The sequence below is a fragment of the Pipistrellus kuhlii genome, unplaced genomic scaffold (genome assembly GCF_014108245.1).
Source record: "Pipistrellus kuhlii isolate mPipKuh1 unplaced genomic scaffold, mPipKuh1.p scaffold_m20_p_14, whole genome shotgun sequence".
NCBI classification, from domain to species: domain Eukaryota; kingdom Metazoa; phylum Chordata; class Mammalia; order Chiroptera; family Vespertilionidae; genus Pipistrellus; species Pipistrellus kuhlii.
Window position 1 is genome coordinate 39,387,814 of NW_023425449.1, and position 15,555 is coordinate 39,403,368.

The window sequence follows — 15,555 nt, forward strand, 5'->3', positions numbered from 1 at the left end:
ACGCTCCACTTTGTTCATTAAATTCCACCCATAAACGCTTTCTGCCAATTCCTATGCTATGCCAAGGCCCTTCTTATCTCAGTGTCTTGGTATGTGCTTTTCCTCCTCAGAATGCTCTCCTCCCGCCTTCTGAATGACTGGCTTCTCAAACCTTTCGTTTCAGTTTAAATATTGCCTACACAAAGGCCTTTGCAGATCGCCTTATCTAAATAAGCGTAATTCTGTTTATCCTAACAGCACAGATTATATATAATGATTTAATTTATTTACTGTATTACTCATATCTTTTCTCTCTCAAAAAATGTAAGTCTCATGAGAGTATTATGCCAAGTTAATTAATTCTATTTTTCTAGAGGCCCGATGCACAAAAATTTGTTCAAGAGTGGGCCTTCCTTCCTCCGGCTGCCAGCACTGGCTTCCCTCTGGCCTCAGCTTTGTCAGGAAGGATGTCTGGAATGACGTCCGGAAGATGTCCGATCTAATTAGCATATTACCCTTTTATTATTATAGATGGTAGGGAGAGTAACAAATATTTGTTAAATAAAACTTTCACAGTTTGTAAAGCTTTCAATTATGAATAGTATGTTAGAGATATTTTATAAAACTCAAATATCTAAAGAAAAATTAGAGTAAAGGTTAGAAGCATTAGTTATACTGTCACAAATACTAGTTTTCTGACTTTTCCAAATTCCTCAAACAAATTTATAAACTTCTTTTGCACACTGATTTTACTTTGATTTTGCTTATGCAAATGCCATATTTGCTTTTGTATTGAATGTTAAAAGATAGATTAAGATATATAACTTTTATTGAGCATTTGAAGTGTAGCCTTTTTCCCCATCATGCGTTAAAAAACCCCAGCAATGAATATCCAGAAGGGTGTAATAATTAGAACAGAGTTTTAGAGTCAAACAAAGCTAAGTTAAAAACTCCACTCTGCCACACAGGTTGCAGGATCATGGGAAAACTCCTGTTTGACCTCAATTTCTTAATCTATAGAATAGAGATCATTCCTTCTCTCTTCATGAGAAGTAAATAGAATAAGTACATGAAAACTCATTTAGTTCAGCATGTTTGACACATAGCAAATACTTAATAATTGCTAAGTAATTGTAGTAAAGATGGTGTTAGCAGCAGCAAGAGTCATAGCTGCAGAATGTCTTCTATAAAATATAAGGACCATTTTACAATAAAAATTCAGAAATAGATTTGTGAACTACTAGGCTTTTTTTATAAAAAGTACGAATGTTTTAAACTCTACAATGCACTAAGTAATCTGCCCTAAAACTCAGTCAGAAAACAGAAAATAAAACTAACCCAAATAAGAAAACCATCTATATTAATAAAAGGGTAATATGCTAATTAGACCAGGAGATCTTCCGGACGTCCTTCCAGACAAAGCCATCTTGATGGGGGCTGAGGCAGAGGTGGTTAGGGTTGATCAGGCTAGGAGAGGAGGGCAGTTGGGAGTTATCAGGCCAGCGGGGAGGTGGAGGGTGGAGTGAGGACAGTTGGGGACAGGCAGGCCGGCAGGGAGGGCAGTTAAGGACGATTAGGCTGGCAATGGGGGCAGTTGGGGGTGAGAAGGCCAGCAGGGGGGACAGTTGGGGATGAACAGGTGGCAGGTAGGTTAGGGGCAATCAGGCAGGCAGGCAGGTGAATGTTAAGAGTGGATAGGGCCTAAACAGGCAATCGAACACCCCTGAGGAGTCCCAGATTGGAGAGGGTGCAGGCTGGGCTGAGGGACACCCTCCCCACCTTGCTGTGCAAGGGGGCCCCCCCCCGCCCCCCCGCCGCCCCGGACACGAAGTTCTAATATAATTTCCCTGACACTTTAAGATCCAAAAATAGTAATATCTCAGTTAATCAGGTGCTTAAAACAATGATCCTTTGAATGGCCAAAATCCAGATATTAGCAAAAGTACCCACAATATCTTCAATGTGAGATCTGAGCATCAAAGATCAATAATGTGATAGAAGCAATTGGCTAGCTGGAAGGACAAAGAAGGGTAGTGGTCTATGACCTTGAAACGTATATCAGGATTAAACCCTATTGCCAAGCCTAGGGGGATCAAAAACAGAATGAGAATGAGAGAAAAAGAAAAGAAAGAAAAAACACATGGAAGAGTAATAAAGAGCAGACATTAAAAATAAAAAAATTTTTAAAAAAGATGCCAAGAAGCAAACCTCCTTACACAGCAGAAAAAAGTTTACCACAACCACAAGGGATGAATGAGAATGGCGTAGAATAGTCTGCAGGCACTGAGGGGTTGGGGAGGGTTACTACATTTCACTACCACTATATGCCAGAGTCTAAAGAGCCTGCCAACTGGAATGGCATGTGGTGTGATGACTAGTAGTATATTTACAAATAGAAGTAGCCCCCTAAAATATTAGTGTATTAAAATACAGTATATAAGAACTCTGACATCTAGCAGAAGCTAAATTGTGCTCATTATACTTTCATTTTTCAAGGCAGAGAAAAATGCAGTACTATGTTCAAATATGCTTCCAACAAAAGCTATCAAAGTAAATGCTTAAGAGCTTAAGAGGAACGACATCTCATTACATGCAAAGTGCTTTGTCTAACCGAGTCGGCCAACTGCGGCCCCTTGAGTGTGGCTCTTCCACAAAATACCACGGCCTGGGCGAGTCTATTTTGAAGAAGTGGCGTTAGAAGAAGTTTAAGTTTAAAAAATTTGGCTCTCAAAAGAAATTTCGATCGTCGTACTGTTGATATTTGGCTCCGCGGACTAATGAGTTTGCTGACCACTGGTAGAAGATCTCTCATTTACCAGGAGTTCTGAGGTAACTAAGTTGTTACATTTTAACATTGAACTTCTTGTTTCTGATGTGGTTGTTTTCATTATCTGTAAGCAGACATAAACCTGTGAGTCAAACAGAAGGGAAGAGTCTTATAAACCTACATACTAATTAATTCAACTGACTGGAAAAAAATGCTAATAAATTTTTCGCTCAGGGACTGGTCTTTATTTGTTCCAGTGAGCTTTACACTGACGTGCCAAAGAAAACTAGTAAAAAGTGTGGTTATGCAAACTCATCACTATTTTTAGAAAAACTGAAACTATTAATGGTTCAATATCAGATCATCCCCAACATTTCAAAACAACCACTGTCTTTAGTTGCAACTGACCTTCTTGGTGCCCCTGTAAGTACCCTGTTTCCCCAAAAATAAGACAGTGTCTTATATTAATTTTTTTCTCCCAAAGTTGCGCTAGGTCTTATTTTCAGGGGATGTCTTATCTTTCCATGCGCTAGGTCTTATTTTCGGAGGATGTCTTATTTTCGGGGAAACACGGTAGCAGACTTTATATTATTTTAATTTTCCTATCCACAAATTTGTTTATAAAAACTTGCTTGTTGTGATTGCTTAAGATGAACAACACCAAATTAATTACTAGAGAATCAAACACTCTAGCAGTGTTCAACTTACCTGAAGCCATATTTTCTAAGTACCTACCCGTGTTTCCCCGAAAATAAGACATCCTCCGAAAATAAGACCTAGCGCAACTTTGGGAGAAAAAATTAATATAAGACACTGTCTTATTTTCGGGGAAACAGGGTAACAGTTAGGATTTAGTCAAGAACTTAGAAATTAAGAGACATCACAATCAAGGAAAACAGTTTTTACAAAGCTCATTTATTTGATAGAGAGGTGAGGCGTTTGATAGGGAGGTAAGGAGTTACTCTTCTGACCTTATCCAGAGACGAATAAATATAAAATAAAGCACTGAGCTAGAAGCAAAGAGAATACACTGATAACAACAAGTATCCATGTATGATAGAAGAGGAGAGATAAGGCAGAGGATTGAAGCAGCAGCAGCTTACAGCATTTCCTATGAAACAATGGCTCTTGACCAGGACAATTTTGCTACCTCCCTCTTCTTCCCCCCACCCCACACCTTCCCCATGGGACCTTCAGCAATGTTTGGAAACATTTCTGGTTGCCAGAATTGGGGTGAGGTGGGTACAAGGGTGCTCTGTCATCTAGGGGTAGAGGATAGGACACTGCTAAAATCCACTGTGGAAGACAGCCCCACAACAAGGAAGCATCCAGCCCAAAATGTCATAGTGCCAACGCTGAGGAATCCTTATATGGAGGAAGGAGTCCCACGTAGCTCAATATATAAAAGAAATCACTGCACTAGCACCCAGCATGAGAACTAATACTCATATTTCTTTCTTTCTTTTTTAATATTGAGATGAATGAGATTTTTTATTATTTTATTGATTTTTTACAGAGAGGAAGAGAGAGGGATAGAGAGTTAGAAACATCGATGAAAAAAAAAAAAGAAAAGAAAAAGAAACATCAATGAGCAGGAATCATCAACCAGCTGCCTCTTGCACACCCCCTACTGGGGATGTGCCCGCAACCAAGGTACATGCCCTTGACAGGAACTGAACCTGGGACCTTTCAGTTCACAGTCCAACGCTCTATCCACTGAGCCAAACTGGTTTCGGCTCAAATTTCTTAAAATAAACAAAAACCAAATATGTTAATGGTATGTGTTAATAGAGAAAATGTCAGACAAGATTTCCAACAGAAATTATTCTTTTTCTAAATGCACCGATAGAAAGTAATAAATTACGACTATTAAGCATGGCCATCCACATGGAATACCTCTTCCTAATTCCCCTTCCCGTGAGTCCAGACCGGTCTGAGTGGCTTGCTCAACCAGCAGCAGTGACATTCTGGGACTTCCAAAGCTAGGTCATAACAAGTCGGATGAAAGGCTGAATAGTGTCCATACCCAATCCTCCAACTTTTGTATATGTTACCTTGTACGGCAAAGGAGATTTTTGCAGATGTGAATAATTAAGATTTCGAGAGAATGAGATTATCCGGGGCCTAAATGTGATCTCCGGGGTCACTATGATGTGATACGGGGGTCAATGAAGGAGGTGACATAAAAATCAAAAACAGAGATCAGAGTGATTGGACAGGAGCCAAGGAATGGCAAACGCTGGAAGAGAGACAAGAGCGAGCTTCTCCTATGGAGCCTTTAGGACAGACGCTGGCTGATGCTCTTATTAGCCCCTTAAGTCTCATTTTGGACTTCAAACCCCCAGAATGCTAAGAAAATAAACTTGTATTATTTTAAGCCACTAAATTTGTGGTAATCTGTTATTGCAGCAATATGAAACCAATACAAAGTCTCAAAGTTTCTATCTAGCTTTCTTGGAACCTTTTCTCTGGGACCGTGGTCTATCACCAGCTGTCACAGCTGAGACTGACATGCTGCTGAGGTCACATACCCCTACTCTGGCCAATTTGTTGCGGTGGGGCCCATCCTGCCATCTCCACCAACGTGCCAAACGTGAGTGGGACTATCTTGGACTCTGTAATGAGCCCCTCTTCCAGCTGATGTCTACGGAGTGACCTCTATAGATACCACACGAACCAGGTGAATTATCCAGCTCAGCCCTGATTATACTCCTGATCCACAAAAATCAAAAGATGTAATAGAATGCTTGTTGTTTTAAATCACATGTAACTCCGGACATCAAGTACCAGTCAGTGATGACTGAAGACTGTTAAATAACATATATACTCTTATAATGGGGAAAAAATCTTATTTGTGTTATCTGTTCTTTACTGGCAGTAATTCCTAGTAATAGAGGCCATTCCAACATGTCCAATAACTCTAAAGTATTCAGAATTAAGCTTGTTGGAATATACTGATATATTAGGTTCTTTCCATATTAATAAAATAAGTGATTGTGGCAAAGCTTTGTTTTAACTTATCTAGGCCCAAGATATAGAAGCTCTCAAGTTTCTTAGATATCTCTCACTCCTCCTGACTCCATTCACACTTCACATCCTCATCCTGGCTCTTCTCTTCTTGCTGTGTCTAGTTGGGGCTACTTCCCTTGTTCGTCTGATACTATTTCAGTGAAGGCACTGAAATATCTTTATTCACGCATCTTAATTTAGAGTATGAAATGCTTTCCTTACCCTCGTTCTCATTCTCTTTCAGCAAAAGCTGAAATTATCTCCAATTCATCCCAGAAGTTACTAGCTAAACAGAGTGGCTATTTCCCCCCATAATCCTGAACAATAGGCTGAGAAAAATGGAGTTTCTCTCCTTAAGAGTCCAAAATCCCTTCTGGGTCACAGCGCCATGAAAAATCTTGTTTTTCCTGGTAAATATATATGTACCCAATACGGGAACACCCAAATACATAAAAAAACTGCTGGAGGACATTAAGGGAGAGATTAACAGCAATACAATCATAGTAGGAGATTTTAATACCCCACTGTCACCCTTTGACAAATCATCTAAACAAAAAATCAGTAAAGAAATATCAATCCTAAATGACTCACTAGACCAGATGGAATTAATTGACATCTTCAGAACATTCCACCCCAAAGCCACAGAATATACCTTCTTCTCAAATGCACATGGGACATTCTCAAAGATAGACCACATTTTGGGACATAGGCAAAGTCTCTTCAAATTCAAGAAGATAGAAATCATATCAAGCATCTTCTCAGACCATAATGGCATAAAACTGGAAATTAACTACAATAAAAATAATCCAAAGAAATCAAACACATGGAGACTAAACAGCATGCTATTAAACAAGGACTGGGTTACCAGAGAAATCAAGGAAGAAATTAAAAACATCCTGGAAACAAATGACAATGAAAACACAACAATCCAAAATCTATGGGACACAGCAAAAGCAGTTTTGAGAGGGAAGTTCATATCCTTACAAGCCTATTGCAAAAAACTAGAAAAAAGTGTAACAAATGATCTAACTCTACAACTCAAAGAGTTAGAAAAAGAGCAACAAGAAAAGTCCAGTGTAAGTAGAAGAAAGGAAATAACAAAAATCAGAGCACAGATAAACGACATAGAGACCAAAGAAACAATACATAATATCAACAAAACCAAGAGCTGGTTCTTTGAAAGGATAAACAAGATAGATGGACCTCTAGCCAGACTAACTAAGAAACAAAGAGAGAGGACCCAAATAAACAAAATCAGAAATGAAAGAGGTGAAATAACAACAGACCCCACCGAAATACAACGGATTGTTACAAAATACTATGAACAACTCTACCCCAACAAACTAAACAACCTGGAGGAAATGGACATATTCCGAGAAAAATATAATCTTCCAAAACTCAATCAGAAAGAATCTAAAAATCTCAATAAACCAGTGACTTGGGAAGAAATTGAAACAGTCATCAAAAAGCTTCCAGCAAACAAAAGCCCAGGGCCAGATGGCTTCACAGGAGAGTTTTACCAAACATTCAAGGAAGAACTAAAAATTATCCTCCTCAGACTATTCCAAAAAATCCAAGAGGAAGGAACACTTCCAAATTCCTTCTATGAAGCCAGCATCACCCTAATACCAAAACCAGATAAAGATAACTCAATGAAAGAGAATTACAGGCCAATATCCCTCATGAACATACATGCCAAAATCCTCAACAAAATTCTAGCAAATCGACTCCAGAAGAACATCACAAAGATCATACACCACGACCAAGTAGGATTTATTCCAGGAATGCAAGGATGGTACAATATCCACAAATCAATAAACGTGATAGATTACATAAACAAATTGAAAGATAAAAATCATATAGTCATATCAACTGATGCAGAAAAAGCATTCGATAAAATCCAACACCCTTTTCTGATAAAAACTCTTAACAAGGTGGGAGTACAAGGATCATACCTCAACATAATAAAAGCTATATATGATAAACCCACAGCCAACATTATACTCAATGGGCAAAAACTAAAACCATTCCCTCTAAGAACAGGAACAAGACAGGGATGCCCACTCTCGCCACTCCTGTTTGACATAGAACTGGAAGTACTAGCCATTGCAATTAGACAAGAGGAGGAAATAAGAGGCATCCAAATTGAAAAAAAAGAAGTAAAGTTATCCTTATTTGCAGATGACATGATATTGTACATAAAAAAAACAAAAGACTCCATTAAAAAACTAATTGACTTAATAAATGAATTTGGCAATGTAGCAGGATACAAAATTAATGCCAAGAAATCCATGGCTTTTCTATACACCAACAGAGAAACTGCAGAAACAGAGACTAAAAAAGCAATTCCATTTACCATTGCACCAAAAAAATTAAGATACCTAGGAATAAATTTAACTAAGGAAGTAAAGGACCTATATGCAGAAAACTACACAACACTGAAAAAAGAGATAGAGGAAGATGTAAGGAGATGGAAGAACATACCATGTTCATGGATTGGTAGGATCAACATCATCAAAATGTCCATACTTCCTAAAGCAATCTATAGGTTCAATGCACTCCCCATTAAAATACCAACGACATATTTCACCGACCTAGAAAGAACTCTCCAAAAGTTCATTTGGAACAATAAAAGACCCCGAATAGCCACAGCAATCCTGAGAAAGAAGAGTAAAGTAAGAGGGATCTCAATACCAGACTTCAAACTATATTACAAAGCCACTGTTCTCAAAACAACCTGGTACTGGCACAAGAACAGACATATAGATCAATGGAATCGAATCGAGAACCCAGATATCAACCCAAATCACTATGCTCAATTAATATTTGACAAAGGAGGCACGAATATACAATGGAGTCAAGACAGTTTCTTCAATAAATGGTGTTGGGAAAATTGGACAGACACATGCAAAAGAATGAAACTAGATCACCAACTTACACCATTCACAAAAATAAAGTCAAAATGGATACAGGACTTAAACATCAGACGGGAAACCATAAAAATACTAGAAGCATCCACAGGCAGCAAAATCTCAGATGTATGCCAAAAGAACTTCTTCACTGATACTACCCCTAGGGCAATGGAAGCTAAAGAGAAAATAAACAAATGGGACTACATCAAAATAAAAAGCTTTTTTACTGCAAAAGAAACCATCAACAAAACAACAAGAAAGCCCACAGTGTGGGAGAACATATTTGCAAATGATACTACTGATAAAGGTTTAATCTCCAACATCTACAAACAGCTTATACAACTAAATAAAAGGAAGATAAATAATCCGATTAAAAAATGGGCAATGGACCTAAATAGAACATTTTCAAAAGAAGACAGAAGGAAGGCCAAAAGGCACATGAAAACATGCTCAAAGTCACTAATTATCCGAGAGATGCAAATCAAAACAACAATGCGGTACCATCTCACACCTTTCAGAATGGCCAACATCAACAAATCAACAAACGACAAGTGTTGGCGAGGTTGCGGAGAAAAAGGAACCCTCGTGCACTGCTGGTGGGAATGCAGACTGGTGCAACCACTGTGGAGAACAGTGTGGAGTTTCCTCAAAAAACTGAAAATGGAACTCCCATTTGACCCAGTAATCCCACTTCTAGGAATATATCCCAAGAAACTAGAAACACCAATCAGAAAGGACATATGCACCCCTATGTTCATAGCAGCACAATCTACAATAGCCAGAATTTGGAAACAGCCTAGGTGCCCGTCAGCAGATGATTGGATCCAAAAACTGTGGTACATCTACACAATGGAATACTATGCTGCCATAAAAAAGAAGGAATTCTCATCATTTGCAGCAACCTGGATGGAATTGGAGAACATCATGCTGAGTGAAATAAGCCAATCAATGAAAGAGAAACACCACATGACCTCACTCATTTGTGAATAATAAAGAGCATTATAAACTGATGAACCAAAAGATAGATATAGAGACAGTATATCAACAAGTAGACTGTCAAATTACAGCGGGGAGGGGAGGAAGATCTGGGGGAGATAATAGATCAACCGAAGGACTTTTATACATGCTTATAAGTACAACCAATGGACACAAAACTCTGGGGAGGGAGGGGATGTGTGGGAGGGACGGAGGGAGGGGGGCAAAAAAAAAATCAATAAAACATTTAAAAAAATAATAAAATAAAAAAGAAAAAGAAAAAAGAAAAATCTTGTTTTTAAGTATTCTAGATATCCACTTTAATATCAGCTTTTCATCTTGCAGCCTTTCATGTGACAAAGGCCCTTCTGCTATCTGGCAAGTTCTCAAAACGAAGCTCCTCACCTTCTTAAGTAATCACAGAAGATGAGGAACTACATTAAGCATACTTTAAAATTATATGGTATGCCTATGTGGATGCAGATAAATGGTAAAAAGAAAACCTAAATGTACACAATTACCACTTAATATGATGAAAAAAAATGCAAGCTAATTAAGATTTAACGTTGAAAGCCCGCTTGGCGCAGTGGTTGAGTGTCGACCTTAGAACCAGGAGGTCAGAGCTTGATTCCCGTCAGGACACGTGACCAGGTTGCGGGCTCCATCCCCAGTGTGGGGCCTGCAGGAGGCAGCCAATCAATGATTCTCTCACCACTGATATTTCTATCTCTCCCTCACTCTTCCTCCCTGAAATCAATAAAAAAATATATTTTTTTAAAAAGATCTAACATTGATAGAAAAACTGCTCTGTTCCCTGCAATATATCTCTTGTGATATGTCACAGGCGTCTTCAAACTACGGCCCGCGGGCCACATGCGGCCCGCAGAGGAGTCTGATCCGGCCCGCCAGGTTTTTTGGGCAGTGAGCGCAGCCGAGGTGTTACAGTAGGAATTAGTAGTTCATATAGTCCGGCCCTCCAGCTCTCTGAGGGACCGTGATCTGGCCCCCACTTTAAAAAGTTTGAGGACCCCTGTAAGAATCTCATTTTTAAAGTACTTACGTACATGTTTAACAAAAATATTCCCCAAGAGGCTCCTTTTATTTTTTCAAATCAAATCTTTTGCTGTGCCTTCCCCAAAGCCAGCTCTCATCCCTACGTAAGTCTCCAGCAAACATTAATTACAGCACCTTAAGTGTGGAAGGCAGCCTCTTAGATGCCTCCCAATGACTTCCACCTCCCGGCTTTACACCCTGTACAGTGCCCTGGTCCAAAAGAGATGGACTCTCTCTTCTAAGACTGGATAATAAAAGACTGTGGCTTCCAACTTAGACTGTGTCATCACTTGTTCTGGAGGGAGCCAACTGCCACGCCTTGAGAACACTCAGGTGGCCCTGGGGGTGGCCCGCGGGCAGGGAATTGGGACTTCAGCCTACTGCTGAGTGAATGAGCCTTTTTATCATAGGAATGGATCTCCAAACCCCAGTCAAGATGTCCAACGATGCAGCCTCAGCTGAAAGCTTGATTACAACTTTATGAGAGACCTGAGTCAGAAACATCTCCCTAAGCTGCTCCGGGATTCCTGAGGCTGTGAGACAATGCCTGTTTGTTTAAGCCGTTATATTTAGGGGTGTTTGTGATCTAGCAGGGTACAACTAATACAACGAGCAATGCCACTGCCCATCCTTCAAAAACCAAATTGCTGTACATTCGGCACATAGTATCTGCAGGTTCTACATCCGGGGATTCAACCAATCAAATTTAAAAAATAATCGGGTGGGGCGGGGGGTAGGGAGTTACAGTTGCTGTCTTGTACAAAGTAGTTAGGCCTAGGATGGTTGCATCTGTACTGAACATGTACAGACTTTTTTTCCCCTTGTAATTATTCCCTAGACAATAGAGTATACTATAACAACTATTAACACAGCATTTACATTGCATAAGAAGTAATCTAGAGAGGATTTGAAGTTCACAGGGATAATGTGCATAGATCATATGCAAATAATATGCCATTTTATAGAGGGGACTTGAGTATCCACAGATTTTGGTATCCATGAGGGTCCTGAAATCAGTTTTTAAAAATAATTATAAATAGAAATTGTAATTGCAAAAAGTGGGAGACAAATTTGTTTGAAAATCTTGGCTAAAATTAAAGGCAACTGTAATGATGTCAGCTTGCCAGCCCTACTTATAAAAAAAAACACAAAAAACAATGAACTAACTATGTACTACCTGAGGATATGAACTGTTTCTGGAAAAAGACCAGGTTGAGCAGGTAAACTGAGAACACAATATCAACTTTTTTTAAATTGAGGAGGAAATCAGTTTGTAATGTAAAAACCTCAGTATCCTAAGTAGCTATGATAAGACATCCCACAAAGTGGGGATTATCTATTATAAATCAATTATATGAACCTAATGCTTTATCTTGTCAAGACCATATCACTTGCCTACTGATAAACTCATAAGGAAGATAAGGGCAAAAGTACCAAATTTCAGCAGTAGATTCCACTGACATATCAAAGCATGGATGATTTTTTTTCTTGTAATGTTTCCACACCAAATCTAAAACATGTCATACCATCATACAAGAAACCTTCCCAGAAACACAGAAGATTCCCTACAATAAGAAAACGCCCTTTTAATAAGAATTTATTTCATTAAAAAATCCACTAAGTATACACACACACACTCTTAATAAGTGAATCGTATATTGAAAAAGCAACACTAAAAGAAAAACAGGAACTTTTTGTTTGTCTGGGAAAAGAAATGCTGGTTTCAGCAATGTAATGAGCTATATTCATTTGCAACATAATAATGAATAAGGTAATTTATTAGTAACGATTCGATTACAGTTATCTCCATAGTAACTATATGTATTGATATTGAAGACAACAAAGAACATTAAAACTGTCTTAAAAATGAAACCAGTAGCATCACTTACAATAAATGTCATTTGAGTCAAACAGCAATAATTTAGTCATCAACATTGGTAAAAATAGTTTACTTAAACTTTAAAGTTCTTTAGCTTATAAATAGGTGATAAGCATTCTTTCTCATATAACGTACATACTTATTAAGTATAATTGATCTAACTAATCTCCATTTACTGAAGTTTACAGGTCCTTTCCAGCATACATTAAACTATGTTAAACTTCAAAATACTATCTTCATTGTAAAATGCAGCATATCCATTGCAATGTGCAATAGGTATGAAGTAAAATTTACCCAGGACATGCTTTTTCAAGAATTGTCATAAAATTATATTAATAGGGCCCTTCAATCTTGTAACAATGGTAATATAGCATTTCCAAGCTATTACTTAGGCCAAATGTGTGTTCAAATAGTCTTGCCCATGGAGAACTTCAGCATGTGAGTGTCTATTGTAATCAAGGAGCTCATTTTCAGAACTGAACATTTTAAAACTACATACTGAGTACACACATAGCTTACAAAATATGCTAGCATTTGATTATGATTTAATATAGCGTGATTACACATTAAGAAAATGAATTGATTGCAATGCGACATTTTTCCTGTAAAAGCACTGTAGGTGGACACTGTCTTGAATCACCCAATAGTATAAATTGGTCCACAATTCCCTGAATTTAGTTAGGAGGAAGGGGCGTGGTTAAAAGATACAATTAAGCCAAAAGGTCACAGTTAGATTTCCAGTCAGGGCATATGCCGGGTAGCAGGCTCAATCCCTAGCATGGGGTATGCAGGAGGCAGCTATCAATGATTCTCTTACCACTGATGTTTCTGTCTCTCTCTCCTTCTCCCTTCCTCTCTGAAATCAATATATATATATATATATATATATATATATATATATATATATATATATATATATAATTTAATATATATATTAAAAAGACACAACTAATAAGTGTTTGAAGAAGTAGTATAGGTAAGTCACATAGAGGTAGATAAATCTTTCCTCCATTCCTGTGCATAGGCCAAAGAAACACCTTCAAGTGCCTGTGGCAAATCAAATACCATCTTCCAAAGCAATATGTCTTAAACTTAAGGAATCAACAGAATGGTTATGTACCTACCAACGTTGTGTGTGTGTGTGTGTGTGTGTGTGTGTGTGTGTGTAAACTTTTAATGTTCAAACACATCAGCATCTAATATAAAAGAGTAGCAATGTGTTTTGTCTATCTTACCATATTTAAATGGCAAATATCTTAAGACGGAATTATTTTATCTTTTGCTCCTTTCATCCCTTTGATTTTATGAATTGTTAGCTTTTACAGCTGGACTCAAATTCTGACCTACCAAGCATGCTGCACTGATTGCAAAAGTATCCTATTTTACCATGTTGGCTTAAAAATAGCTTTGCTTTCACCATTGCAGATTACTTTTGAGCAGAAGTCTGCTTTTTCTTGTAGAGCCACAGATTCTCAGGGAAAAAATACCTTCTTGTTTACTTCATTCTTCCAACCTCTGGGGAAACAACAAAAGCTGGAGCTTAACTCGCAAAGCACTGAACTTAACGTGGGCTTGCAAGTATGTTTCTGCCCTTGCTGGCTGGATCCATTCTTTCCATTTCCCGGGGAAATATTCCCTTCCGCTGCTCAAAGCAATAATATAATCAGATGTGCGTGCAAACAAGCAGCCGAGAGCACCTCTGCCTTAGGAAGCAACACCCCTTCTTATGGGCCCCCAGACATCTTCGTTCCAAGGCCATTCAGAAAAAGTTTCTTCCTCTCGCGTTCACAGCACTTGAGGGGGAAGCAGGCATGCCACCTGCGCGGCTGCTGGTTCACACAAAAGCATCGAGTGGCCAGGGGGCTGAGGAGGGGGACGGGGGGAGCACACAGCAAATCAAAACAAAATCAAAACAGGATCGGCTGGCCGTTCGGGCTGAAGCTCGGGCTTCTGAGCCTGGGGAGGAACCAGCCAGCCCAGCGTTGGCTCCGGCTGCCCGGCTAGATCGGCTCCGGTCCCACTTGCCCCCGGGGACACTCAAGAGGCGGAAAGTTCCCCCCACCCCGGCGTCCCAGGCGCCGGGCCAGGCGGGCGAGGGGGGCCGGCGGGTGGGGCGGCGGCGATGGCTGGGGTCCCAGGCGGAGGGGGCGGGGCTCTCGGGGCAGGCGGGGCTCTCGGGGGAGGGCGCCGGCCCCCAGGGTCACCCCCCGCTCCATCCCCTGTACCTTGGGCGATGGCAATGGACTCGAAGCGGTGCAGCTCCTTGAGCAGGCAGCTCCTCTCGGTGGAGTGCAGGCTGTAGATGAAGTCGCGCGCGCCCTGCGCCGTGTTGAGCGCCTCCATGGGCTCCTTGGGGTGGGTGCCCAGCGCCCGGCGGCCGCCGGGGGAGCCTCCGGGGAAGGCGATCGCCAGCAGCCCACGCCCGCAGCCGCACCAGGACGGCAGGCGGGGCGCGGCGGCGGCGGCGGCCGGGCCCGGCCTCAGGCTGCGCGCCGTCCGGCTCCGCAGCAGCGGCAGCAGCCGGGACATGGCGGGCTGGGGCGCGGGGACCCCCGCGGCGGCAGTCCGGGAGGGCGGCGATCGCGGGCGAGGCCGAGGCTAGAAAGAGCTGCGCTCCGCCGACCCCGCCCCGATGTCCTCCAGATGGGCAGCCGAGGCGCCGGGCACCATGCACTCCCCGGGCCCGCACGGCTCCCCGCGTCCTCTGCCGTCCCCGCCCCTTCCAAAGGGCCCGCGGCGGCTCCGGCCCCTCTGAGGAGACAAACTTTGTGCGAGGCGATCGGGCTGGGAGGGGGGCCGGCGGGCGGGCGGGGCGGGCGGGCGCCTCCCGCGCGGAGCTGGGGCGGCGCGGGCCGGCAGGCGGGCTCGGCGGCGGCGTTTGTGTCAGTCGCTCTGCCAGTCCAGGGGGATGAGTCAGCCGCGCGCCGCCCTCCTCCAGCGCCGCCCTCCGCTCCCGCCGGCTTTCCGAGCGCTCGCTCCCA

General features: G+C 41.2%; 1 protein-coding gene across 2 annotated transcripts in view; it reads right to left on the reverse strand.

Annotated features, from left to right (window-relative positions):
* Positions 1-15,544, reverse strand: part of TMEM65 (transmembrane protein 65) — a 41,778-nt gene extending 26,234 nt beyond the window's left edge. Inside the window, exon 1 of one of the 2 annotated variants that reach the window (XM_036437251.2) lies at positions 14,800-15,544. In XM_036437251.2, the coding sequence (XP_036293144.1) occupies positions 14,800-15,103 (304 nt within the window). In that variant the 5' untranslated portion in view covers positions 15,104-15,544. The remainder of the gene's footprint in view (positions 1-14,799) is intronic. The other variant, XM_036437252.2, reaches the window with a different exon arrangement.
* Between the last annotated feature and the right edge of the window lie 11 nt (positions 15,545-15,555).